This window comes from Euprymna scolopes, chromosome 14, assembly GCF_053919585.1.
Source record: "Euprymna scolopes isolate OS-2025 chromosome 14, ASM5391958v1, whole genome shotgun sequence".
NCBI lineage: Eukaryota > Metazoa > Mollusca > Cephalopoda > Sepiida > Sepiolidae > Euprymna > Euprymna scolopes.
In genome coordinates this window covers 89,531,038-89,558,270 of record NC_136495.1, presented here as the reverse complement: position 1 = coordinate 89,558,270, position 27,233 = coordinate 89,531,038, and the positions used below count along the sequence as shown (strand labels likewise).

General features: G+C 35.7%; 2 protein-coding genes across 2 annotated transcripts in view; one reads left to right on the top strand and one right to left on the bottom strand.

The window, feature by feature from the left end:
• The window catches only part of LOC145293154 (tetraspanin-8-like), a 340,031-nt gene extending 327,064 nt beyond the window's left edge, over positions 1–12,967 (bottom strand). The window contains exon 1 of the mRNA XM_080139604.1: positions 11,240–12,967. Coding sequence (XP_079995730.1) covers positions 11,240–11,305 — 66 coding nt within the window. The 5' untranslated portion in view covers positions 11,306–12,967. The remainder of the gene's footprint in view (positions 1–11,239) is intronic.
• LOC145293153 (12S rRNA N(4)-cytidine methyltransferase METTL15-like) overlaps positions 5,783–27,233 on the top strand; it is a 574,136-nt gene continuing 552,685 nt past the window's right edge. Inside the window, exon 1 of the mRNA XM_080139603.1 lies at positions 5,783–6,608. The gene's annotated coding sequence lies outside the window, so the exon portion shown is untranslated. The remainder of the gene's footprint in view (positions 6,609–27,233) is intronic.

The window sequence follows — 27,233 nt, the reverse complement described above, 5'->3', positions numbered from 1 at the left end:
TGTGTGTCTGGTCACGAATAGGCTCGCATATGGTTGACTATTTTAAAAACTGATTACATAATAATAGAAGATGTATCGAGACACAGTAATGGGTATGTTTTATCTGGCAGAACAGTGGTTCATCAAAATTCTTGCGTCTGCGTTCACGCCTGGATCACAAAGTATAGAAATAAAAAATTTTTATTTAAAAAAAAAACCTTTACAAGTGTTTTTTATATAGATGTACATAAGAATACTTTGATAAGTATGTTTTAACTTTAATAGGGATGATATAATAAAATTGTGGGGTCTACGTTCGCACCTGACCTCCATAGAATTGAAATAGGCACAAACTTTAAGAAAGACTTTTCATATCTATCTGAGTAAGTAAACTTTGATAATTATGTTTCAGTTTGAAGAAATATGGTATAATAAAATTATGGGCTGTTCGTTCGCACCTGACCTCCATACAATGGAAATATGTCACAAAGTTTAACAAGGTTTTTTAATATAGATCCACAGAATATTGTGATAAGTGTTTCAGTGTGAACAGGTATGGTATAATAAATTATGGGGTTTATCTATTTTATTTTTACTTTCATCATATTTTGCTTTTTTTTTTTGATACTCCACAATTCGAAGCTATCTCTTTACAACCCTTCCTTTTCATAACCTATCATACTTTCACAAATCAGAGTCCATTTTCTGTACGCTGTTTTTGAACCCAGTCAACGACAGGTACTTTTGCTAGTAATATATAAATATATATATATATATATATATATATATATATATATATATATGCATATATGTGTGTGTGTATATATATATATATATATATATATATACATGTATGCATATGTGTGTATACATATATACATGTATGCATATGTGTGTATATATATATACATGTATGCATATGTGTGTGTCTATATATATATACATGTATGCATATGCATGTATATATATACATGTATGCATGTGTGTATATATATATGCATATATGCATATGCGTATATATATGCGTGTATGCATATATGTGTATATATATATATATATATATGCATGTGTGTATGTATGTATGCATATGTGTATGTATATATGTATGCGCATGTGTATATGTATGCATATGTGTATATATATATATGTAGCATATGTGTGTGTATATTTATATATATACATATACGTATATGTATGCATATGTGTATATATATATATATATATATATATATGTCCACATGTTTATATATGTGATGCATATGTTTATATGTATGCATATGTGTATATATATATATATATATGTGTGTGTGTATATATATATGTGTATGTATATATATGTGTATGTACCCTAAGACTATTTTCGGACATTTTATAGCTTTCGTTAAGGTACACTCGAGCGCACACCAAGGCTATTCATGTGCCATATGTGCGCACACACGCATATTAAACTGACTTATCACATAGGCATAGTAATCTATCGTGGACAATTTAAAATTAGATGGAAATTAATTTTTTTAAAATCGCGGATAATTTCGGAAAGACAATTGGTTTTGTTTTATTTTTGTTAGTGAATGTCGATAATACACTACTGCAGCAGGACTTACCTTTAAAATCTTAATTTTCATAGAATTTCGGGTGTTATGAACAAATATTGGATTCAAAATTGCAGCAAATAGTTTTTAAGATATGGAAGGAAGCATCAACACGTTTTTTTTTTTACTTCATTATTGAATGTTTTAATAGAATGTAAATTTTGTTAAGAAAAAAATATTTGAAAATTGACTTACCGCAGTAGTAGCTTAAATTAAATATAATGCTGTATTTAAGAGATAGCAAAATAATTGTTTTTGTTTTTTTAATTTTCTGAAGACCTTAACTGCAAACCACCACTTAACATGCATAGTTCTAATGTTATTCCAATGATATTCGTTTTGAATCTTCAAAAGAAGCCAACTACTGTCAAAGTTTTGCGAAATAATAGCACCTGATCAATTTGATTTTTGAGATATTTCTTTCAAAAGCCTGCGTTTAAAAAAGAAAAAAAGTATATTCTTCCATTACTGTTGTATTGTTTAAATAAATTGACTTTGTTGGTTTTATTTTAAGAAAATATAAGTTGAAAAGACCTTTTTCATTCACTATTAAATGAGTTGTCGGTAAAAAAAAAAAAGTCACCAAAAAGATAAGCATTTTTTTTATTTTTAGTCGGTAACTGAAAAAATCACTCGCAAATGCGAGTGATTTACTCGCAATGTAGAGCCCTGTCTAAGATGGGTATATTTGCTGATGACACCACACTCTGTAATAGGCACGAGTGGAAAACAAATGAACACATATCTAAGGAAATGGCAGAAACACTAGAATATGACCTCCACTCTGTAATGGAATGGGGGACAAAAATGAATAGTCACATTCAATGCTGCCAGGATTAAGCTTGTTTCCTTCAATAATTACAAGAAACCTTCTCTACCACCAATAGCAATGGCTAAAACACAATACCTGAAAATACTTCTTTTAAACTCCTCGGCCTAACATTCACAGGGAACAGGAGTTGGAACAGATACATTGAGAGCACTGCCAAGGCTGCTGTGAAGAAGGTGAGCTTTTTCTATCATGCTAAAAAAAAGCTATGGATGCCTGAAAGAATCCTGTATCTTTATAAAGCCACCATTCGCCTATGTATGGAGTACTGTTGTCACATATGGGCTGCTGCATCTGCTACTAGTCTCTCACTCCTGGAAAGGGTTCAAAAGAGAGTCGCCAACCTGATAGGTCATGAACTGTCATCTAAGCTTCAGCATCTGTACCATCAACGAAATGTTGCCTCCCTCTGTCTGTTCTACAAGAACTTTTTTTTTTTTTTACATAGGCATCATCACTCATCAAGGCCCAAAGGCCACTCAAGGATAAGGATTAATCAGTGTACAGTAGTCAATTGGACAATATAATAATCATTAGTAATGGAAATTCCATAAATTTGTTACCTTAAGTGGAACGGCTCATCAAGAACTTGTTTATGTTGAACTTGAAGACAACCATATTGTAGTCAGCTGGAAAGCAGGAAAACGGAAGACAGTTCCACAAGCATGAAGTTCTAAGAAAGAATCTACATTTAGGTTTAGGTACAGACAAAGAGTGAGGGAAATTATTGATAGTGTTTTCAACTAGATGAGAGTTTCTTGTGAAAGTTTGGCGAGAGGGGACCATAGACTGGAGTTTAGTCAAGCACTTGCCATGAAAATAACGATAAAGCAGAGACAAACCCGCAACATCTCTTCTGTGAGAAACAGGTTGTAGGGAAGAGAAAAGGACATCCCCTACGAGGCTACGAAGTCTATTTTGAACTCTACCAAGGCAGGATGTCTTTTCTAGCAGCTCCTGCCCAGATGTGGCAACAGTGCTCCATCCTTTGAAGTATCTGGCTCTTATATAGATAGAGAATTGCATCAGCAGTAAGATATCTACTGGATCGATAGGAGGATCCCACCATTTTTCCAGTGGCCTTGGCAACAGATTTGATGTGTTCCATTTCAGATCAGGAGTAAAGATCAAGCCCAGAAACTTGTCAAAACATGAGGCCTCCCCAAGACGAGAGCCATTCATTTCAATTGATGCCAGATGGGGTTCAGAGCATTGATGATGCAAGGATAAAAGCTTGGTTTTAGATGCATTAAAAGTAACCAGCCACCTCTTTCCCCATTGTACCACGTGCTCAAGATCAGAGGAAAGAGAATCAGAGAGAACTTGGTCGTTTACGGTCTTTGATGTGCTACCATAGATAGTAGTGTCATCAGCATAAATGTCTACAAATGATGTAAGGATGTTATTTGGAAGATCATTAATGTAGATCAGGAAGAGAGTTGGGCTCAGGATGGACCCCTGAGGGACTCCAGCATTAATACTGTGAGCTTCTGATTTCTGCCCATCAACCACTACTCTTATGAACCTATCAGAGAGAAATGATTTAATTGAGAAGTCATTTCCAGCTGTACCGTAGCTGGAGATCTTGTGAAGTAAACCTTTATGCCTTACCCTATCAAAGGCTTTTAATATGTCAAGAGCAATTGCCCTAGAAAAGTTAATCCGTCAGGAGATTCGTTAATCCTATGAGATAATTGTAAGCATGTCTGCTGTAGATCTAGCAGAACAGAAACCATATTACATGTCATTAAGAAGGTTATTTTTGCTGAGATGGTTGATTACTTCTGTATTTAACAGATTCATGACGCACAGGAGACTCATTGGCCTATTCTGAGAGGGTGATGAGCAATCATCTGAATTCTTAAATATAGGGCATACTGATGAGATTTCCCAGGGTGATGGGAAACAGTTCTCCTTAAGACAACGATTAAACAGTTTTGTAAGTATGGGCGCTCGTTCTGGTTGAAGTTATTTGAGTACTATAATTGGAATACCATCAGGGCCGGTTGCTTTACTGGAATCAAGGTACAGATACAGATATTTGCCAGTTGCTTTACTGGAATCAAGGTACGTACAGATATTTGTATATCACATAGTGTGTTTTCTGATACAGGAGGAAATATTGAGGTTTGGTGGCCTTAGTCGCAAAGGGTAGAATTAACTGCAAAGTTCTTGGCAAAGAGTTTGGCTTTGTCTGATGCCGACGAGATTACCAGATACATTGATGATAGTTGGGATAGAGCACATGCTTCTGTTCAGGAAGCTGTTTGCTATTTGCCAAAACTGGTGGGAATCAAGCCGCTGCTCAGCTACTTTGGATTTTACGGACTGAGCATACAACTCTCTTGCGTTCTTTATTACTTTTTTACAGTGGTTGCTGGCAGTCCTGAAAGCGGCTTTAGTCTCAGTACATCTATTTTTGTAATAGTAATTTATTGTTAGGTTTTTGCTGGAACTTTTTTTGAGGGTATAAAACGGTCTATATCTACAATTAACCATTCCGTCACGTTTAATACTATAGAGGACACATCCTTTTTAAACATGGAACGCAGAGGTAGATCGGATATTTGAATGGTGGATGCTACAATGAACAGCAAGCACTTGTACCCCCCCTCGATGTAAATACCAAACAAGCCAGACAAGCAGCTAAATCCCACCCCTACGCAGTAGAGATCTCTAGGTGTAAGAAAGCCTTCTACTCCAATAGTTTCTTCCCCAGAACTGCTAGACCATGGAAGTCCCTTCCGGGATTCTGCTTTGCCAACTGTACTGACATGTAAGTGTAATGTGAACAGACATATTGCTGCTCGTCTTCCTTCATAATGTCCCTGCAACTTATGTCCCCGATAGTAGCCCCTACTTTAAAATGACATTGTGCCTTGTTTGGGGTGAAAATTGAATAAAAAAAATTATTAAAAAAACTATAATATATATGCGTGTGTGTGTTAATTACGTAAACTCTTCAGCTTTATAAAATGCTGCAATTTTTATGGCCCTAAATTTATTTTGTTTATTTTTCGTGACATGAAATATGGAGGGGGGTTAGAACGCTTAAAAACATTTCCCCTCACATATTTAACGAAAACTGCTTTTAAAATATAAAGTTAGTTTAAAATTGAATATGTATCGAAAATTTCATGAAAATCTGACCATTAGTGGATTTTGCTAGATTTTTTAAACACGGGTGTGTTTATGTCTTCGAAATAATCACTACATAGAAACGCTGTTTTAAAGCGTCGATAATATAAACACGATTTTGGTCTCGCATTTTTATTATTTTCGTACGCTGTAAAAGATTTTTTTTTTTATGTGCACTTATTGATTCGTACTGAAATAGTAACGTTATTATTTATTTTAACATGGGGACGGGGTGTTTTGTACCTATTCCTTACAATTTAATCAAAACATATCGTAAAATTTTAATAAATCTTGAAAATACTATTTTAAAAATAGCCCGGAGCATTAGCACCAAAATATTATTAATTTAATTGAAACTTCTTTTAAATGGTACAAAAGTTATGATGGCTGTGCCACATACAGTGGAAGTGGGAGATCTGTATTTCGTGTTTCGAGGTACTTACAAATCCACCTTCCAAAAATAAAAAAATATTTTAAAAAATAAAAAAAAAACAACACTGGATTGGTGCAAAAATTAAAACTCTCAATCTAGAAAGATTATGAGAAGTGTAAATATTATTACAATCTTTGCTGCGAGCCAAAAGGCCAAAGAATCTCACATCGGAAACTGCATTAGCATTTAAAATTCTTGTAGCAGTTGTAACAATCAGTCCAATCGGTTTTTTTTTAGGGGAGGGGGTTCATTTTAATGAAAAGACAATTATTTAAAAATGCCATATTTAAACGTGATATAGATTAAACAAATATTTTAGTTTTCACTAAGTAATTAATTAGCAACCAATTAGAATTTAACAAGAACAAATAAAAACGGCAAATCTTAAAGGTTGTTTTTGTTGTTTTTTAGAGGGGCAATTTTATTTGGGTTCAAACAACTTTTCATACAATTTTAAGAGCATTGTTAACAATTTTCAAAGCACAGCCACAGACAGCACTATTATTAATACCAGATAAAAAAAAAAAAAAAAAAAAAAAGACAGCTTCTTTGCAATTTATCTCCTCGCATGAAACAGTATGTGATTCTTTCTCTCGATGGCCTCAGTTGAACGCACATTAACTACCCAAATCCTAAGGTAAGTAACTGCATTTTCTGAGGAAGTGTAATGTTTACACTTTCACTTTGCGATAGAAGATATCAAATTTTATTACAACTTTCACAGAATAAGTTTGTTTTTTGTCTTTTTTTTTTTTTTTTTTTTATCGGTGTCATTTCGTTTTAATTACCCATATGATGACGAGTCGTGGTGGTAGTAGAATTCAAGTTATATCATTTTCGGTAAAAGCGTGTAAGGGGATATATTTATTTTATTAGTAACGAACGCCAATATTGATTTTGAATAAAGGATTGTTTAAGGATATATATATATATATATATATATATATATATATATATATATATATATATATATAAACGTTGCAGGTGTCAGTGAGTAATGAAGACGATCATATGATGGAGAAGAAAGAGTTGCAGCTGAGGTAAAACGAAATTCTCATCAACGATCATAAAAGCGAAACATTTACTGTTGCTTTCTTTTTTTTAAGGTTTTATTCAGGGATGTAAAAAAAAATTTTTTAATTAAATTACAAGTGTAAATATCTAAGCTTTTAAAAAAACTAACATATGGAAGATTTAGTGAGCTAAAATTACTAACAAATGTATTTCAATGAAACGAATATAGACATTTTTGTTGATACAGTGAAAGTAGTACACTCACTACTCCACTCCAGTACTCCACTGGTGTGAAATTAGTAACTATCCAATTTCAGATTTCATAAAACGATGCTTAATGACATCAAATAAAAACATTAAAGATATGAAAATTTAAGTTTCCCTTGAAACAATTACCAAATTTTTGTTTGAGGAATCATTAAGGCAACAGTCGACCCCCCCCCAAATAATAATAATAACTGCAGAGTGAAAAAAAATCCATTTCGAAAAAAAAAATCACAATAAAAATGAAATAGTGAAATTAACTCGAAATTAACTGATTTTTTTTTTTTAATTTTCACTCAAAAATATCTAAATAATATCTAAATAATTTTCATAAACAATGTATTTTATCCTTAAGTTTTTTGTTTGTTTTTTTCTAAAAGAAAGAAAAAAAAATTATGGATGCTTCTGCTTCATTATTTTTAAGGGCAATGGTAATCTTTTGAGAAATCTTGACATGAGTTAATGCAAGATTATTTCAAGGTTTGCATTCTTCATTTTAATTACAAGTTAATTAGTGCGAATGACATTCCAATGGAAATTTGAGAAAAAAAAATCAATCTGGGAATTTATTGATTTATTCAAAAATAAGTATTCATTCCATTAAAAAAAAAAAAAAAAAAAAAGATCAATCAGTAAAATAAATCTTGACTAACAGCAAGAAGTTAGTATCTCTAGCAAATTGAGAGGAGAGGCAGAGAGCCTGTGTCATCGATAAGGAATCTCGATTTCAATATTGGTTGGCCGAGAGAGAATGGAACAAAAGGAAAATGAATGCAGTGGAATCAAACGAGCTCCATCTTTAAATTTTAGGAATGCGTGATTATATAAAATAATATTTAATGGGTGTTTTCTTTTTGTGTGTGTGTGTGTGTGTGTGTGTGTGTTCCCCACTTCCCCCAAAAAGTTTTTTTTTTTTTAATTACTTTTAAAAATTCAAATCCGATTATTGGATTATTTAAAACTTTAAAAAGTGTAAACACCTATATATTTCCGGATATAAGTTATTTCAAATTAAATGCAGTTAAGAAATTCGTCAAAAACAATTTATCTTGGTTTATCTACCCATTTGTGAACTGTTTGAAATTGAGTTCTTGTCCAGTATAGTAAAAACAAAAATAAAGAAAACTCTGTATGATGTACGCAGTACGGCGTACGCACCCGCACCTGTGACAAAACGAATAAATGTCACATTTCAAAAATCACGTGAATTGATCAAGTTTTTTTTAAACAAGAAAATCAAATTTTATGAGTATCCGGAAGGTAACTGAAAATTTTGAAAAATCTCAAGAAACAAAGGGAGATAAAATTCATAGTAGATTTATGTTGTAATGTCTACGAATTCTCATTAATCGCTAAAAAATAAAATTAAATTACTTGATCAATTTACGTAATATTTTAAAAATATTTTTTCGTTTCATAGCTACAATAATTGGCCAAGATCAAAGTGTAGTATCTGTTCTTCAGATGCGGCACTTCCATTTCTCGTTCTCTTTCAGTGAGAAATCCTTCACGACTGAGACAATTTTTGTACCTTTTCTCCACGTTAAAAAACGACCCTGATAACTCTGTTCCGTGGGGAGGCATTGTAAATAGGTACAATGATGTAGCTAAGCTACAATCATACAGATTTTTATTTTTGTTTTTTACTATACTAGGAAATTCTGGACAAGAACCAGGAATTAATATTTAATAGAAGTTATATGCTTTTAAAATCCGCGAAAAGACAGATTTAGGGGAAAAAAATTTTTTGTTTACGTTATTGACTCAAAAAAATGGCCTCTTTACTCATAATCGCTATTTATGCGATTACACAAATAGGTCACAAACGAGTAAATAAAACAAAATAAATTATTTTGAACTAATTTCCCAACGATATTAAAATTATTTATGTCGGTAATAGTAAATATTTAGTTAATATTTTAATGATTATCAAAAAATTAACTTTTATTAAAATATTAACTTTTAAACGTTAAAATTTTGATGATATTTGGTAAAATTATTCGAATAGGATTCTAGTTTATAATCTGATTTCTTGTAATCACTTTTTCTAACTTACTTTACAACTAAACTAAATTCTTTATGCTTTTTTAAAGCCAGAATTACAAAGTAAATCATTGTTTCAGAAATCGATCAAGTTCAGGAATTATTTTGGTTCTTTTCTTTAAATTCGATCTTAATACGAAATGTTTGACAAACACAAAATTCAGTCACGAGTATCTATATCTCTGCTATGTTAAAAGTATATTTTATTTGAATGTCAAGTGTTTCGACAAAGTGCGTGAGTGGTTTTGTCGCTCAGGCACGATGAGGGGTGGGGGGCTTTTTGTTGTTGGTGATGACGGAGGGGAGGAGACACAATTAAGGATAGAAAACGGGCTACTAATGGGTTGTGCTTTTTTATTTTACATGTCTTGTTTCATCCAAATTAGCATAACAACTCTTGAATTATTTGTTTTTAATCAAACTGAAAAAATACTGCTAGTGAGAGGAAAGAGGGAGATGTTACGAGTAAATTATAAACATTACCAAGTAGAATTTAGGGTAGAATCACGATTTACATTCCAATGACTTTAGAATATATTTAAAGATGCAGATTATTGTTGTTAGAGGCAGATTATCGAAAAAATAAATTTCAAAAGTTTTATTTATTTTTCTATGCACCGAGGTGTATTTTGTTTTATTCATTATAGAAATGGGCACTGACTTGTACCCAGTGTAATTGTTTTCCTGATTTCTATAAAAAGTAGTGGAAATAATGTTTTATATTCTAAAAAAAAAAAAAAAAAAGTGGATTCATACTACAAAGAATGTAAAATAACGAATTGAACACACTTTTAGGGGATAAAAAAAAAATTTAATTTTGAAAAATTATTTTTTCGATAAACTTCTTGGCTTGATAATCGATAACTTGCGTTTTTTGTTTAGTTTTGTTTTTTGCGATTTTTTTTAATCCTAAAATGATTTTTACTTAAACTAATTTCAATTTAATTTTAAATTAATTATAAGAAAAAGTCACATTCGATGAGCATGATGACAGACAATATCTCTGTGGGGAAGGAGGTATCTTTATTTTATTTATTTTTATTTTATTTTTTTTTTTTTTTTTGTGTCCCAATCCAGAGTCGCCCATTTTAGAGAACTATATTTTCCCCATAACATTTCCCTCGTGGGGAGGAGCGAGTAAATAAGAACAATGTCCCGATTTTTCTGGACATGTTGAGAAACTACTAGGGTGATTTTTTTTTTTTTTTTTTTTTTTTTTTTTTTTTTTTTTTTAGATATCGCTTTCAAGGTTATAATTACTTTTGGGGGAAAAAAAAGCTGAAAATAAATCTTTATAGATAATAGTAGTAACTCAAATTACAATTATCAAAATCGAATTAGAAAATAAAATTGTGGAAAGCATTTCATTTTATTAATAAAATAAAATCAACGAAAAAATTTTTATGGAAATTCATTTTTTCGTTGTTTCTTTTAGGATGATCAGTTTTTCTGAAAATGAGATCAGTTTTTCTGAAAATGAAATCAATTTCTTTAACTGTTGTAAACTCGGGGGATTATAAAGTTTTAACTGAAAAAATATCTAAAAAGCTTCAGTTTATAATGAAACGAACGATTTTTTTTTTTTAATAAATATTACTACAAAATGGTATCAGATTAGTTGTATCAACAAAATGTTTACAATAATTTTAGGTTTTGGGGGAAAATACTTTCATTTCTAAAGACATTTTATAAATTAAAAACAAATGAAAATAAATGTTTCATTTCTAAAAATAAGAGATTAAAATCGCCTGTTCTCCGTGAAATAAATTGCACACCGATTTGAATGTGGTTTTCGTTTTGTCTGTGAGAAATACGCAGGATCCCTAAAAATGTTTTCATTTTATTTGATAACAACAAGAGCAAGGGAGTGAAAGAAGTATCGCTGATTTCTTTTTAAACGAAGATAAAAATGAAACACAAGAGAGAAATTAGAGCAACAAGACTCACCCAAAATAAAAATGTGAAGCATAGTACACACAGCTTCAAACAAAATGCTTTCCCTTCAAAACCCATTTTGGTAAAATAGTCCGTCCAAGGAAGAAAGCTATCTCACATCTTTTCCTGAAATTCCGTAACAAAAAGTCACTTCAACAACAGTAGTCGTAGTAGTAGTAACGTTGGCGATTTATGTTGAAGAAAAGTGTGGAAGTCGCGAATCCCACTTTTTCGTCTTGTTGTCAACACCCTTTTCCTCTGTTGCGGGTGGCGGTAAGAGGAGGGGTGAAGTCAACACTGCAGTAGAAATGAAGTAGTAACTGCGCTCGCTTTTCACAGTCGCAGCAGATTCAAACAGTAGCCGTGGTAATAGCTCCTACTGCTGATTTTAGTTTTTAGTTTTTTTAAGAAACTAACTTCCACAGAAGTAGTAGCCGATCCGAGTAGTAGTCGGAGCGATTTATTGTTTTGTAGTCATAAGTGCCTCCTCAGCCGTAGGAACTAATGGAACGGTGTTAACCTAGCAGAGCCATCCGGCGTTCCCAAAATGAAAATAGAATAATTTAAAAAGTGTTTTATAACACCCCTCTCTCTCTCTCTCTCTCTCTCTCTCTCTCTCTCTCTCTCTCTCTCTCTCTCATTACTTTTTGAACATATCCTCTCCTACTGCTTTTTCACAACTATTTAAATATTGAAAAAAGATAGTAATCGGTAGCTGGTGGTTTGATCTAGTTTGTGTTGTTTGGTGAAAAAACATTGAAAGAAAGAAAATTGTATAATGATAGCGCTGCTCTTTCGTTTCAGTAATTTTTATATAGACTCTTTCGTTCCGGTTTCGTGATCTAACTTTTGTATGCACTCACGCATGCGCATAGCAATTAATGAATAAAGCGGGGTGCCATTATTCAGTTCCCTTCTTACCAACCAACACACGTGTTTCAATCTTATTCTTACACGTCCATGCACAACACAGCATGACATGGTAGCAGCGGTGGGAAAGTCAGCAAACATGAAAGATCCTCGAAATGAGGCATTTGTTGATCTAAGCATCAAGCTAAAGGACCACCTAGGCACTCATACCTTCAATCTGAAAGTAGATACAGGGGCACAAGCAAATACATTGCCTATCCGCATATTCCGCAACATGTACCCTAGCAGTATAGACAGAGCTGGAAACCCAATGCCCGGATCACTCACCTCAACACAATGTATGTTAACAGCCTACAACAATACCAGGATAAACTGTTATGGCACCACAACTTTTAGGTGCAAATGTAAAACCTCCCCATGGCTGGATACCCAATTCTATGTGGTTGATGTACCAGGAGCAGCCATATTGGGCATGCCAACATCAGTGGCTCTTAGTGACAATGAACTGTGCCATCTCAGGCCAGCACCAACCCATCAATAGTGTAGCTGACCTAATGCATCTATACCCTGAGAGATTTGACCGTATTGGTGAATTTCGGAACATTCACAAGCTTGTTGTCAACCCCAATGTACCATGCCACATAAACCCACCGAGAAGGACACCTATAGCCATGCGCGGAAAAATCAAATCGGAACTCGACAAGATGGAATCGCAAGGAGTCATTCACCGCATCAACGAACCCACAAACTGGGTAAGCTCTCTCACTTATGTCACCAAATGTGACAACACAATTAGGGTTTGCTTAGACCAACGAGCGCTAAACAAAGCTCTCATACGGCCATACCACCAAATTCCAACTGTCGAGGAGCTCAACCACTGATTTGCAGGAGAAAAATTCTTCTCAAAGACCAGTACCCAGACTTAGCGGACGCTAAGTCTGGGTACTGGTCTATAAAGCTCTACCCTGAAAGTTAGCCACTAACAACTTTCCAAACACCATTTGGAAGGTATTGTTTTGAACGAGTGCCATTTGTGTGTCAGTCAGGACATTACCAACTCGAGATGGACAGAATACTCGAGAAATGCACTGGTGCTTGTGGTATAGCTGACGATATCACCATATATGGGTCGACAGAGCAGGAACGTGACGAAAACCTAAGACGTTTCATGGAGATCGTTACCAAAGAAGGCCTTACCTTGAACTCGGAGAAGTGCAAGATCAAATGCCGTGAAATATCCTTTTTTGGAAACCTGTACACACACCAGACTAAAACCAGACCCGGTGAAGGTACGTGACCTACAGAAAATGCCTGAACCACATAACAAGACGGAACTACAACAATTCTTGGGTATGATGACATACCTGTCACGTTTTGTCAAGGACTTCAGTTTCAAGACAGCAGTGTTGCGTGACCTATTACGCAAGGACTCTGCTTTCCAGTGGGAACCACATCATCAGTAAGCTTTCAAAAAGATAAAAAGTGAAACGTCCCTGCTCCACTATTTTGACCCTAAAAAAAAAACGATATACATGCATTGTAATGCGAGTTTACATGAAATCGGTGCAGCTCTGCTACAACCAGATGAGGAGGGCAATCTATCGTCTGTCACATATGCTAGCAAGAGCCTCACACAGACAGAACAGAGATACGCATGTATCGAACATGAGCTACTGGCCATCGTATTTGGCACACAGAGGTTCCACTCATACCCCTATGGCCACCATTTCCGTCACTGACCACAAACCCCTCACTATGATCATCGACAAACCGCTCACCTCAGCCTCAGCACGTCTGCAAAGAATGCTAATAAAACTCCAAGGATACAATTTCAGGCTCACATATAACAAGGGATCTGACAACATCTTGGCTGATGGATTATCACGCCTACCACCACCTTGTAATGCCGACCCTATCGAACTTGATGTCCGGGTTGATACAGTTCGTTTTTCCACTAATTACATCAAACAGCTAAGACAGTGTATGACACCGGATCCTCTGCTTAACCAGCTGAAAGAGACCATCATCACGGGATGGCCAGAGACAATCAAGCAGCTGCCCACTGACATCAGAGTGTTCGGGGGCCTAAGAGATCAGCTCTCAATTGATGATGGTCTTATCTTCAAAGGACAACAAATCGTCATCCCCCAGACACTTCAAAAAGACATATTAGAACAACTACATGCTGCTCATTTAGGACAAGAGAAAACAAAACTCCTTGCCAAGGACACTGTTCATTGGGTGAACATAAACAAAGACATTGAACAGTTCACAAAGTCATGCAGTATCTGTCAACAGCATCAGCCCTCCCAAATGCAAGAGCCACTAATGCAACATGACATCCCAACAAAGCCATGGGACGTAGTTGGCACAGATATGTTTGATCTCCACAGAAGTCAATGGTTGATCATAGCTGACTATTACTCAAAGTATCCTATAGTCAAACGCCTACCTGATCATTCACCAAGCAGTGTCATAGTGAACATCACACACCAAATCTTCTCAGAGTTTGGCATACCATCCAAGATAGTCAGCGATAACGGACCACACTTTTCAAGTCATCTCTACCGTGAATTCGCCAAAGAATGGGGCTTCCATCATGACACCACGTCACCTCAGAGACCACAAGGGAATGGCTTCATAGAACGTCAAATAAGGACTATCAAGAATATTCTCAAGAAAGCCAAACAGTCGGGAACAACTCCTGAGATCGCACTGCTACACTGGCGCTGCACCCCAATTTCAAGTGTCATACCAAGCCTTGCACAACTACTCATGGGTAGACGAATCCAATCTCCACTGATCACCAAAATCAGAAACAACCATGATCAGGATCTGATATACAGCGCATTCCAACAACGCCAGCAGAACCAAAAGAGGTATTTTGACTGACATGCACTTAAGGAAGATCTACCACCCCTATATGGGTAAGGGTACAGAATCCTGTGTCTGGAAGCTAGTACTCAGCGATTGTAGTATCCCAGGTAGATGGTCACCGCTCCTATCTCCTGAAGAATGCCAATGGGCATGTGCTGCGAAGAAACCGACAACACATAAGAAGTATTCCAGTGACGCCTACCCCACAAATGTCGCAAGACCTCCCCAACACAGCTCCACAAAAATGTGCGACATCTGTGCATCCACTTGTGTGTGCATCCCTAAACATACCAAATGACACTCAAAAACGTACCTTTAGTGGTAGGGTGGTACGACCACCATCAAAAATGAACTTATGGTGAGCAAAGACTCATAACCTCCCAGCAAGCATCTCGTGGGCAGAATGATCCCCTGCTTCGCTGTAGCTGTTCAGGCAGTCTACCCTGAACCAGCTTTTCCATTTTCTTTGTTTTGTTTTACATACCTAAGTCATCTTTGTTTTCAGAGAAAGGGAGATGTAATGATAGCGCTGCTCTTTCGTTTCATTAACTTTTATATAGACTCTTTCATTCCAGTTTTGTGATCTAACTTTTGTATGCACTCACGCATGCGCATAGCAATTAATCAATAAAGCGGGGTGCCATTATTCAGTTCCCTTCTTACCAACCAAACACACATGTTCCAATCTTATTCTTACACATCCATGCACAACACAGCATGACAAATTGTTTTTCTGAAACCCCATGCATTAATTTGGTCCCCGATGATCCTCATCCTCGAGTCATTTTTTGTTACATAATCAGCTCAAAGATTGAATAAGAAACTAGAGATCTGCCTATCTCCAGTTTATAATACGAGAGTATTATTTTATTATTATTTATTTTTTTTTAATAATATTCAATTTTGACGTCCAAAAATATATTCCTCATTGAATGGATGAAAGGAAGTGTACATACCTACAATGACATCTCGAAATCATTTTTGATAAAATTTCTTGACTTGAAGTGATTCCAACATTTATTGATTTGCTCTAGTACTAAACTAGATGCTGAACTTCAAAGTATTACTGTAATCCATTTGGCCAATGGTTATCTTTTACACACCATTATGCATAAACGATAAAATGGGAATAAAATTGTTGCTTTTAAAACTCTCATTGTTTTCACACATTTCTTCAGTCGTTTTGCATTGTTTCTTTGCCACTAAACTTTGAATGGTGTTTAGGATCAAAAGTGCTTTCCTCTTCTTTATATGGTTGGTTATCGCTTTAATGGTCACTGCAAAGCTGGCTATGTGGGGTATACTATCTCAATATATACTACCTTCAATATGCAAGCACAGAAAATAAACACCGGCCCACAAATCCAAAGATTTGGCTTCAGAAGGAGTGCTACAACTTTGTACTTTTCTCTCACTGCCCCCCCGCTCCATCTCCCTCGACCTGAATCTACTGAACTACTTCATTTAGTAATACACCAAGACCATCACAAACATGACCGCTCACAACACCAAAGCCAGACTGATCGCCGCCATCTGTTGAGTAATCACTGAACTCCCACTGGCAGTTATGGAAAAAGCATACTCCCAGTTCCAGACCCGTATTGAGGCGGTGATTGAGGTTGAAGGCAGCTTCGTTGAATAGATGTCAGCTCTAGTACAAAATCAAATCACCTGAATTGATTTTTTTTTTTTTAATAAAATAAAGCTATAATCTTGTTTTCTTTAGGGTGACAACTTTATCATTCCATCCTATATATATACTAGCATGGGTGCCCGGGTGCTTGGAGGTGTATGTTGAGCAAAAAAAAAAGTGGTAGTAGGAAGGCAGGCTCGAACCCGTACCGCAAAGGAGGAAAAGAACGGGGAAAAAAATTGACGTCTTTGCTGTTACGACCACCACCAAACCAAAAGTGACGTAGGTTTAAATTAAGGCTGGAACAATCGAAAAGAGGGGATGACTATCGAAAATATCGGCGAAAAAAGCGACCCCTCCCTGTAGAAAAGTGCCCAGTTGAGGGTGAAGATATTGTTTCCAGCCAATTTTTCGGTATTTGTTTCAGGGTTGAGCTTTGAATTCATCACCTCTATCTAAATTTTTAGGCAGACATGCAAACATACATGCATACATACATTTATATATTGGTAGCTCAAATTTTCGACCCAAATCGATTAAAAAGCTTGCCCTATCTCTGAATACCCTTTATGTAAAATTTCAAATGTTTGGACAAGAAATTGTCTGAGTAATTTGGTAGAGACCGCAGAAGTCAAATTTTAAAAAACTTTGACCCCTATTATGACCTCTTAACATTTATTATTTTGGGCTCAAATCAAGTTATTAAGTTTGATCCATATCCAAAGAACCTATATCTAAAATTTCAAGTGTTTATACCCAAAATTGACGGAGGAGTTTGATAGAGTTCTCAAAGGTCACATCGTTGAACTTTGACCCCTTAACAGCCAAATTTTTGGCCGAAAACGGATTACAAAGATTTTCTCAAATTTCAGTGCCCTGTATATTAAATTTCGAATCTGTAGACATATAATTGACAAAATTATTGCGTAGGGAAATATACACAGACATGTTCACTTTATATATATATATATATATATATATATATATATAAACACACACATATATATATATATATGATGATTGCAACGTCTTGTCAGACGAGTGCCACTCCCTCAGACACTGAAAGTTCATGAGCCCGAAAAATGACATAGTCCTGCCAGCGAATTCACATGCTCAAGCAGACATGACACTAAAGACGGTCATTGTTATACCTACATATATATACACGCACACACATACATATGTACACATATCACACACATATATATATAGATGCGTACATACACAATACACAATACGCACACATACATATACATACACACACACATACAAACATAAACAAGACGGTCATTGGTATACATACATATAAATATATACATGCATACATACATACATACATGTCTATAAGCATATGCTCATATATACCCATATACATACACAATGCATAATACACAAACATACATATACATACCCACATTCATACATACACATATACATACATATACATCCACATATACAAATACATACACACATATACTTACACATACATATACGTACACATATGCACATATATATATATACATACACTTACGAACATATACATACACATCCATATATATGCATTCATACACATACACACATACATGCACACAAACACATACATATACATACACACCTGCATGCATACACATACATGCATATACACACATACATGCATACAAACATTTATAAATGTATATATGTACACACACAAACATATATACACATAGACACATATACATACATATACACATAGATATAAATACATATAAACTCACATGTACATATATAAATATACACACACATACATATATAAATATACATACACATATACATACATAGATACATATAATGATGGCAGAATAATTGTTACATGCATCCAGCATTACAGGCGTACAGACGTCACAGCTTTTTTACCGCCACAGGACTTTTTTTCTTTTTTTTTTATAATAGACAAATGCCTGAGGGAATATCTATACAAAGATGATGTTACAGAGTTTTAGCTTTGTACGACAACTAAATCTCTCTCTCGGTTCAAAATGTTGACATCCAGCAACAAGCAAAAGCAAGATAGCCAGCGGCAAGTCAAACTGCAGACCAGCTTAATGCGGGTACTGGTCTCCCGCTTTGTTTTTTTTTTTTTTAAATAAAAAGTTTGGTTGAGACAAACACTTTTGGAATAGTAACTGATGATGATATAAACAAATTCACACATTTTTTCACAAATAAACTCAGCGACGGATAGTCAAAATGTAAACAGTCCAACTGACATATATTAAAGACGCTTACTTTTTTTTTTTTTAAATAAAAAGTTTGGTTGAGACAAACACTTTTGGAATAGTAACTGATGATGGTATAAACAAATTCACACATTTTTTCACAAATAAACTCAGCTTGACTATATATATATATATATATATATCATCATCATCATCGGCGGTCACTCGTGTCTGAGTAAGACTGTCCTCCGTTGTGGCTTCTGTGGGTCCTCAGGTGAGCATAGAGCCCAATCTTAGACCCAATTTGTCTTGTTCAATTTGGGCAGATAAAGGTAGTGGTGGTGGGGTGGGGTTGGGTATGTCTGGTTGATAATCTGTCCTTTCTGTGCTTGCGTTTATCCTCAGCAGCTTGATTTAGGTCACTACTATAAAGCGCAGCACCTTTGTGGACAGCGCTCCTCCATGCCAACCTGCTCCCAGCCACGTCCTCCCATGTCTCAAGGTCCATGTGAAACCGCTTTAGATTTGGTTTGATGTTGTCCTTATACCTCATCTTTTGGCCACCCTGGGCACGCTTTCCCTCAACAAGCTGAGAGTAGAAAATCTGTTTTGGGAGGCGGAGATCCGGCATTCGGACAACATGACCAGTCCATCTGAGCTGGCATTGAGCAACAGTAGCAGTGATAGTGGGAATGTCAGCCTCACTCAGGACGCTGGTGTTGGTGCGTCGATCCTTCCAACTAATTCTGAGGATTTTTCAGAGGCATCTTTGGTGGTACTTCTCCAGGGTTTTTACGTGCCTCCTGTATGTGGTCCAGGTCTCCGATCCATAGAGAAGAGTGGGCAGCAAGACAGCTTTATATACCATGATTTTGGTCTTTGCCAGAAGGTCACGGTTCTCAAATACTCTCTTCCTTAGCCTTGAGAAAGCCCCATTGGCACAGCTGAGATGGTGTTGTATTTCATCATCTATGTTGGCTTTTGATGATAGGATGCTGCCTAGGTATGGGAAGTGGTCCACATTTTCCAGTCTAGCGTTGTCGATGGAGATGTTTGGGGGTGAGACTGGAGTACTGTTTGGTGGTGATTGATGGAGGATTCGGGGTTTTTTTTATATTAATTGTTAGTTCTAGCTGTTTGTACGCCCTCGTGAAGGCAACCAGTGTACACTGTAGGTCCTCTTCTGAGAGGGCTACAAGGGCGTTATCGTCTGCATACTGTAACTCCATAGTGCAGGGAGCAAAATTTACCATAATACATGGCTTTTATAGACCTTACTAAAGCCTTTGACTCTGTGAACCATCAAGCCCTTTGACTGGTTCTTGCAAGGTTTGGATGCCCAGAGAGGTACATTCGGGTACTGAGACTGCTACATGACAATATGTCAGCTACAGTCCTCAGTAATAGTGGAGATGAAACAGAACCCTTCAGGGTTGACACGGGAGTGAAACAGGGATGTGTCATTGCCCCAACCCTTTTCTCCATCTTCATTACTGCTATCCTCCATCTCACAGACAAACATCTTCCCCATGGAGTTCGGATTATGTACAGAACTGACGGGCGACTTTTTAACATCAACAGATTTAGGGCCAAAGGTCGAACGAACACCATATATATATATATATATATATATATATATATATATATATATATATATATATATATATATACACATATATATACACATACACATATATATATATATACACATACATATATATATACACATACATATATATATATATATATATATATATATATATAGGGTGACCCAAAAAAAACAAAAGCTAAATGGACGCCATCTAGAACATATGCTGTAGAACAGAGAAAAAAAGGCCAAATACCCTAGTGTTTTGATGTGATGTTCTGAATAGAATAAACTAGTTATGACCAAAGTTTCATTTCATTCGGACAAAACACTAAGAAACGGGGCCTAATTAGAGTTGGGGCCCGTTTTTTGGGTTCACTCTGTATATATATGTATAGCATTAGTTATCGTTCCAAAATTCCAAAAATCAAATGAATTCACATTCATGAAGAAAGTTTTCTCACCCTTTATTTTAAAAGCTTGTTTGTTAAAATCTTATGTTTCAAAGCAAATTTAAATAGAATTTGAAATACCTCCCACTGCCTATTATATGTACATATTCTTCCACCATATTTGCTTAAATCTTTTGCTTACATGTTTAATTTGGTTATTTCTTCATTGTTTTAACTTTAAAACATGCCTGTCGACCAGACCGACATGACACCCATGTTATTGTGAATGAAAGATGTCGACTCACATGACAGACATGTTATTGTGAATGAAAGATGTCGACTCACATGACACCCATGTTATTGTGAATGAAAAATGTCGACTCACATGACAGACATGTTATTGTGAATGAAAAATGTCGACTCACATGACAGACATGTTATTGTGAATGAAAGATGTCGACTCACATGACAGACATGTTATTGTGAATGAAAGATGTCGACTCACATGACAGACATGTTATTGTGAATGAAAGATTGTGAAGAACAATACAGAGCATGAGATGATTACCATCTCCTGCTCTGTTTTGTTCTTTCTCAATCTTTTATTCACAATATTCATCTAGTCGACCCATTCTAGATTTAAACTGCTTAGAAAACTTGAAGAAGGATGGAGAGAGGAAATGGAAAGAAAAATAGTCATCTGCCCCTTAATTTAGATTTAGAGTTATAAAATGTAGTTCATGTGACTCCAAAATATATTGTTTTTTTTTATATTTATGAATATATTTTTTATGTTTATAGATGTATTTTTCATATTTATGGATATATCTATTTTGCATGATGACCATTATTTAAATCCTGATACATCCTCAATCTTAATTTAAATTTCTCTTTGTGTTCAAACCATCTATATATATAAAAGACAAAATGCCCGCACACGTTTTTTGTATGTTCCAGCAAAAGCTTTTTTCACAGTGGTTCTGGGGGGGGGGGGGTTACTATTTTGGAGAATTTTTTATATACTACCTAGATTGTAATATCTATGATTTGCAAACAGAGATCGTCTATATCTTTTATTTGAGCAACTTTTACAAAAGTCACACTATTTTGTTCTGTCGCATCTTTGTTCGGCTTTTTTGTATAAATAAAGCGAAACTCACCAATGCAAAGGTATCAGTGGCCTTTCGTGCCAGGATGTCTTAAAAACAATTAGCTTTGATCAATGTGGGGAAAACCCTTAATATCAGACAATTGCTATTCATTTGAGAGTTTAGCTTTTTTGAGGGAGCTTGGTTTCCCCAACATTGTGAGGAAACAAATCAGTGGAAAGCTGAACTGGCTTTCAGCCAACATTCATTTCTGTACCTGTGTGAACTCATTCACTTAGCGAGTCAACTTTTGATTGACATTATTAAATTTGAACGCTGTTCACTTCCTAGGTCTTCTTAGTGTAGCAGTAACGTTTTCTTTCACTTTCATTTCCGTCTTTGCATTACATGTTCATCATGGGTTCAAGCCTACCTGCCTACTAACACTTTTGTTTTTTCCCAAACACCCGGGAAATGCATGTTACAGGTTCGAGCCTGCCTACTAACAATTTTTTTTCTTTTTAACACACACCTCCAAACACAAGGGCAATGCCAGGCATAATGCTAGTCATAAAAGGCAAAATGGGTGCAAGCGTTTATGCATGTCCACAAAAGGCTTTTTGCATTGGGGTTCTCACTTCCGAGAGAAGTTTTCTTATACTTCCTAGATCGTAATATCTCAGATTTGCAAACAGACATTTTTTTTTTTGACTGAGTTCTAAAAAATTCCCTCATTTCGAGTGTTTATTTGTCTTTTTCATATAAATTAAGCAAAACTAATTGAACGCAAATACAATCTCTGGGCCTTTACCTGGGTAGTATCTGTTCTGTAATCGGTCCTTGGTCAATGTAGAGGAAACCTTTCATACTGAGACAATTATTATTTATTTACTTACTGCCAGAGTACCCCCTTTTTGGAGAAAGCTGCTTTTCTCCCACATTAAAAACGACCTTTGTGAGAGATTTAAAAGCAACGCAATTTCTGCAAGTCACCTTTTTGATTGACTATGTTTAATTTGAATGCTTAACACTTCCAGTCGCGTGATGGCATAGTGGTAAGACGTTTTCTTTCACTTTCTTTTCCACCTCCCCCTCACGGGTTCAAGCCTGCCTGCCTACTACCACTTTTTTTTTTTTTTTTTTTTTTACACCTACAAACACCCGGGCAATGCTAGGCACCCACGCTAGCCCAATATATAAAAGGCAAAATGGGCATGCACGTTTGTGTATGTCCATGAAAGGCTTTTTGCATCGGGGTTCTTGTGTTGGTTAGATTCCAGGAGAAGTTTTCTTATACTTCCTAGATCGTAATATCTCAGATTTACAAATGGACATTGTCTCTATCTTATTTTTGATCAAGTTTTAACAAATTCTCTTGTTTTGCTTGTTTGTCTTTTTCTTATAAATACAGCAAAACTAATTAAATGCAAACAAATGCCTGGCCTTCTGGGTTGGGACGTTTTGAAGTCAATTAGATTTGATCAATGTGGGGGAAACCCTTCATATCAGACAATTGCTATTTATCTGGACACTGCCAGAGTGCCCTTTTTTGGGGGGAGCTGGTCTGCCCCCTACATTAAAAAATGACTTTGTGTCTAATTTGCTTTTGTGGGGGAAGAAAATAAATACAAAACAAACGCCTTTGAGCCAGGCAGTATGTTGTTCTGTAATTGGTCCTTAGGAGAAACTCTTCATACTGAGACAATTGCTATTTATTTAGATACTGCCAGAGTGTCCCCTTTTTGGGGGTAGTTGCTTTTCCCCCACATTAAAAACAATCTTTGTGCGAGGTTTAAAAGTGTTTAAAAGCAGCGCCATTTCCTCAAGTCATCTTCTCGATTGACTTCGTTAAATTCCAGTCGCGTCATGTAGTAGCAGTAAGACGTCAGATTAGCTTTCATTTTCTTTTTTGCCTTTGTGTCACAGGTTCGAGTCTGTTTGCCTACTACCACTTTTTTTTTTAAACACCTCCAAACACACGGGCAATGCTGGGCACGCCCGCTATTCTATAATATAAATCTCACCTGTCTGTTTAAATGTATGTATGTATGTATATTTGTATATCTGTCTAAAACTCTCAACAGATGTGACAGATTTTCATGAGATCAGTATCATTTTGAAGCTCAACCCTTCAGGCGACAAATATCAAAAAATTGGCTAAAAACATTAATTCCTTCACTCTCAACTGGGCACTTTCCTACAAGGAGGGGTCGCTTTTTTCGATATTTTCGAAAGTCATCCTCTCTTTTCGCTTGACTAGCCTTAATTTAAACCTTCACCACTTCCAGTTTGGCAATTGATGCAACGGCAAAGACGTCACTTTATTTTTTTACCATGTTCTTTTCCTCCTTCATGGTACAGGTTCGAGCCTGCCTGCCTACTACTACTTTTTTCTTTTTTTTAGTTTTCTCCCCATGCTATATATTTACATGCTTCTTATTTGTGAGCAGAGGACTTATTTTCTACCTAATTTTAATTTTTTTATGGGAGATCAAAACTTTATTTAAGTAGATACTTTAGTAGGGGCATAGAAATATCTGATTTAAAACTCAGATGCAAGGTTACCCCTCTCGATATGATGGAGTCGCAATCCTTATTAGATCATCCATCTAAAAGAAGGAAAATTATCTAACTACTTATAATTTTTCTTCCATTCTCCCTCAATCAGAACCCTTATCAACCATGTTTCTGATAGTATGAATGCAGCACTCTCCTTAGGTACTAACGCCCAGGTACATGCATTTGGGGATTATAATGTCTATCACAGTAGTTGGTTTGGTTTCTCAAGTTACACAGACACAGCTGGTAGCAGCAGACATAGCTTTTTATATCCTAACATAGACAGTCACATTCCCTACTCACCTCCCAGATCATGAAGATGAAGCCTCACTTCTAGATCTATTGCTAACTACAATACTGAAGGATTGTGTGACAAATGCTCACAGTTCACTTGTTAATCCCAAGCTGAGGAGTCATTATTAAAAATGGCAATATGTTTAAAAAAATCTGAGTGCGAAGCCATCAGAGAACACATCAGAGATGCCCCATGAAATAATATCTTTTCTCTTCCTGTTGAACAGTGTGCCAATGAGACAACTGAATTATACAAAGAAGGCATTGAAGTGCATGTTCTTACACAGATGTACTATAGCAAGCCCCACTCTTCCGAGTTGTTCACTTCAACTTGTGCAACTGCCATTGTGCAAAGGCAGCATGCAGCTTGCCGATTCATCTGCCACAAGTGAAGTACAACTAGACAAAAGTTTATGCAGTTAGATACAAGTGTAAGTGGCATACCAAAATGTATCGAGTTGCAGAAAATAGGAACTTGTGATTTCTGGAAAATTTATAGTAGTGTGATAAATAATAGACATTCAACAACTCCTCCACTATTCAACAACCAACAGGTCGCCTGTATGGCAACCAAGAAAGTTGACTTGCTTTGCCTCCAACTCCACCACAGATCCCTCAAACCACTCCCCCCCCCAAAAAAAATTTTCCTTTACAGATAAGAAGCCACGCTCATAGATCTGAACATCATGCCTTCTCGTGTTTGATATTATAAAACACCTAGACACCTCCAAGGCATGTGAGTCTAATCTCATCTCTGCTATACTAATGAAAAAATTCTCTGCTGAGCTTGTCCATTCTCTTCAAAATTTTCAACAGATGTTTAACTGAGTCTTGCTTCCCTGATAACTGGAAAATTGCCTTTGTGTACTAGTATGAAATAATTCTAATGAAAGAACTAACCAGCTTAATTTTCAGTCCATCAGTCTCACACCCCTTTTCACTAAAATCGTTAAGTCTTTAAGCAATCAAGCACTAGTCTACCATCTTGTGCTAAGCTTCTTTCTGACTAATAGTATAGATTAAGGTACAACTGTTCTACTGCAAATATTATAAACTGCCATCTCTGAATGCATACACCATGCACTGGATAAAGCAAAAGAAGCTGGAGCTGTATTGATATATTCAAATCTTTGACAAAATCTAGCATGGGGGGTTTCTTATGAAAATTAAATCATATAGTATTTCTGAATGAATATTCAACACAATCAGATTCTTCCAAGAGAAAAATCCAGATTGTCCTCGATAGTCATACATCTAAACAACATGATATTAATGCAGGTATGCGCCAGAGGTCGAACCTTGGACCTTTATTATTCCTGATATTTATAAAATCCCTCCTTGATAAAATTGTGCGTGAGATGGGTATATTTGTTGATAACACCATGCTCTATAAAAGACATGATGCAGTAGATATGTATATCTGCACATATCCAAGAAAATGGTAGAAACCCTAGAAAACAACCTTCAGTCTGTGGTGGAATGAAGCTGTAAATAGATAATAACATTTAATGCTACTAAGATGAAACTTCTTTCCTTTAACAACTGCAGAAACTTTCTCAAGCAATGATTGCCATGACAAATAATACTCTACCTGAGAGCCCATCTTTCAAACTCCTCGGCTTAACATTCACAGACAACTGAAACAAATATATTGAGGACATTGGCAAGATTGTGTAATATTTATTTAGATATGTGCTATAATTTTCTGTAAATACACACACACACACACACACAATGAGTCACCTTAATAAAACGATGTTAGGAAAAAATTGACTTTATATATTAGCATAGATTCCTAATGCACTTATTTCAATTCTAGCAATTTGATACCTATTTTGTAGGACAATTTGTCTTTCGCTTCAAAATACAACTGAGTTTCTAATATTAGTTTATCATTGAAACAAAATCGCTTTCTCTAGAACATGTTTTTGAGGTTTATAAATGGTCAATATTAACTGGAGGCACAGATCTGAAGAATAGAATGAATGCAGAAGCAATTTCAAGTGTATGTAGTTTTATTATTATTATAGTAAACTTGAAATACATAACTTACTTGTATTTGTACTTGTGACAGCATTTACCCAGAGTGAGTTGAGCTAGCTCCAAGTGAATTCACTGCATCATGAGTCAAGGCAGTTTGTCTGTTGCTGACTCCTTGGCAAACTTCAGCAATTCACAATTTCATCATGGCACACCAAAGATGCGAAGGAAGGTCATAGTTTTTAAGTCAGCTTTGACAGTTGCGAGTCACATCCTCAGTTAACCACCACTCTTCTTTGCCATCCCAATAGTGGTGTTGGTGCTATTGCCTTGTAAATCAGGCCAATTAGTGGATGACAAGGGTATGCTCAAACCATAGGAGCTTCCTGATAAGTGCTTCCTCAAGTATAGGAAGCTTACATCATGTGTGAATTGTGATGTTTGGGTCATGATCAGAGATATGAATCTGAATACATTGAAGGCACCATCGATCAGAGATTTATAGTCTTTGAATGTCAGCTACTTGC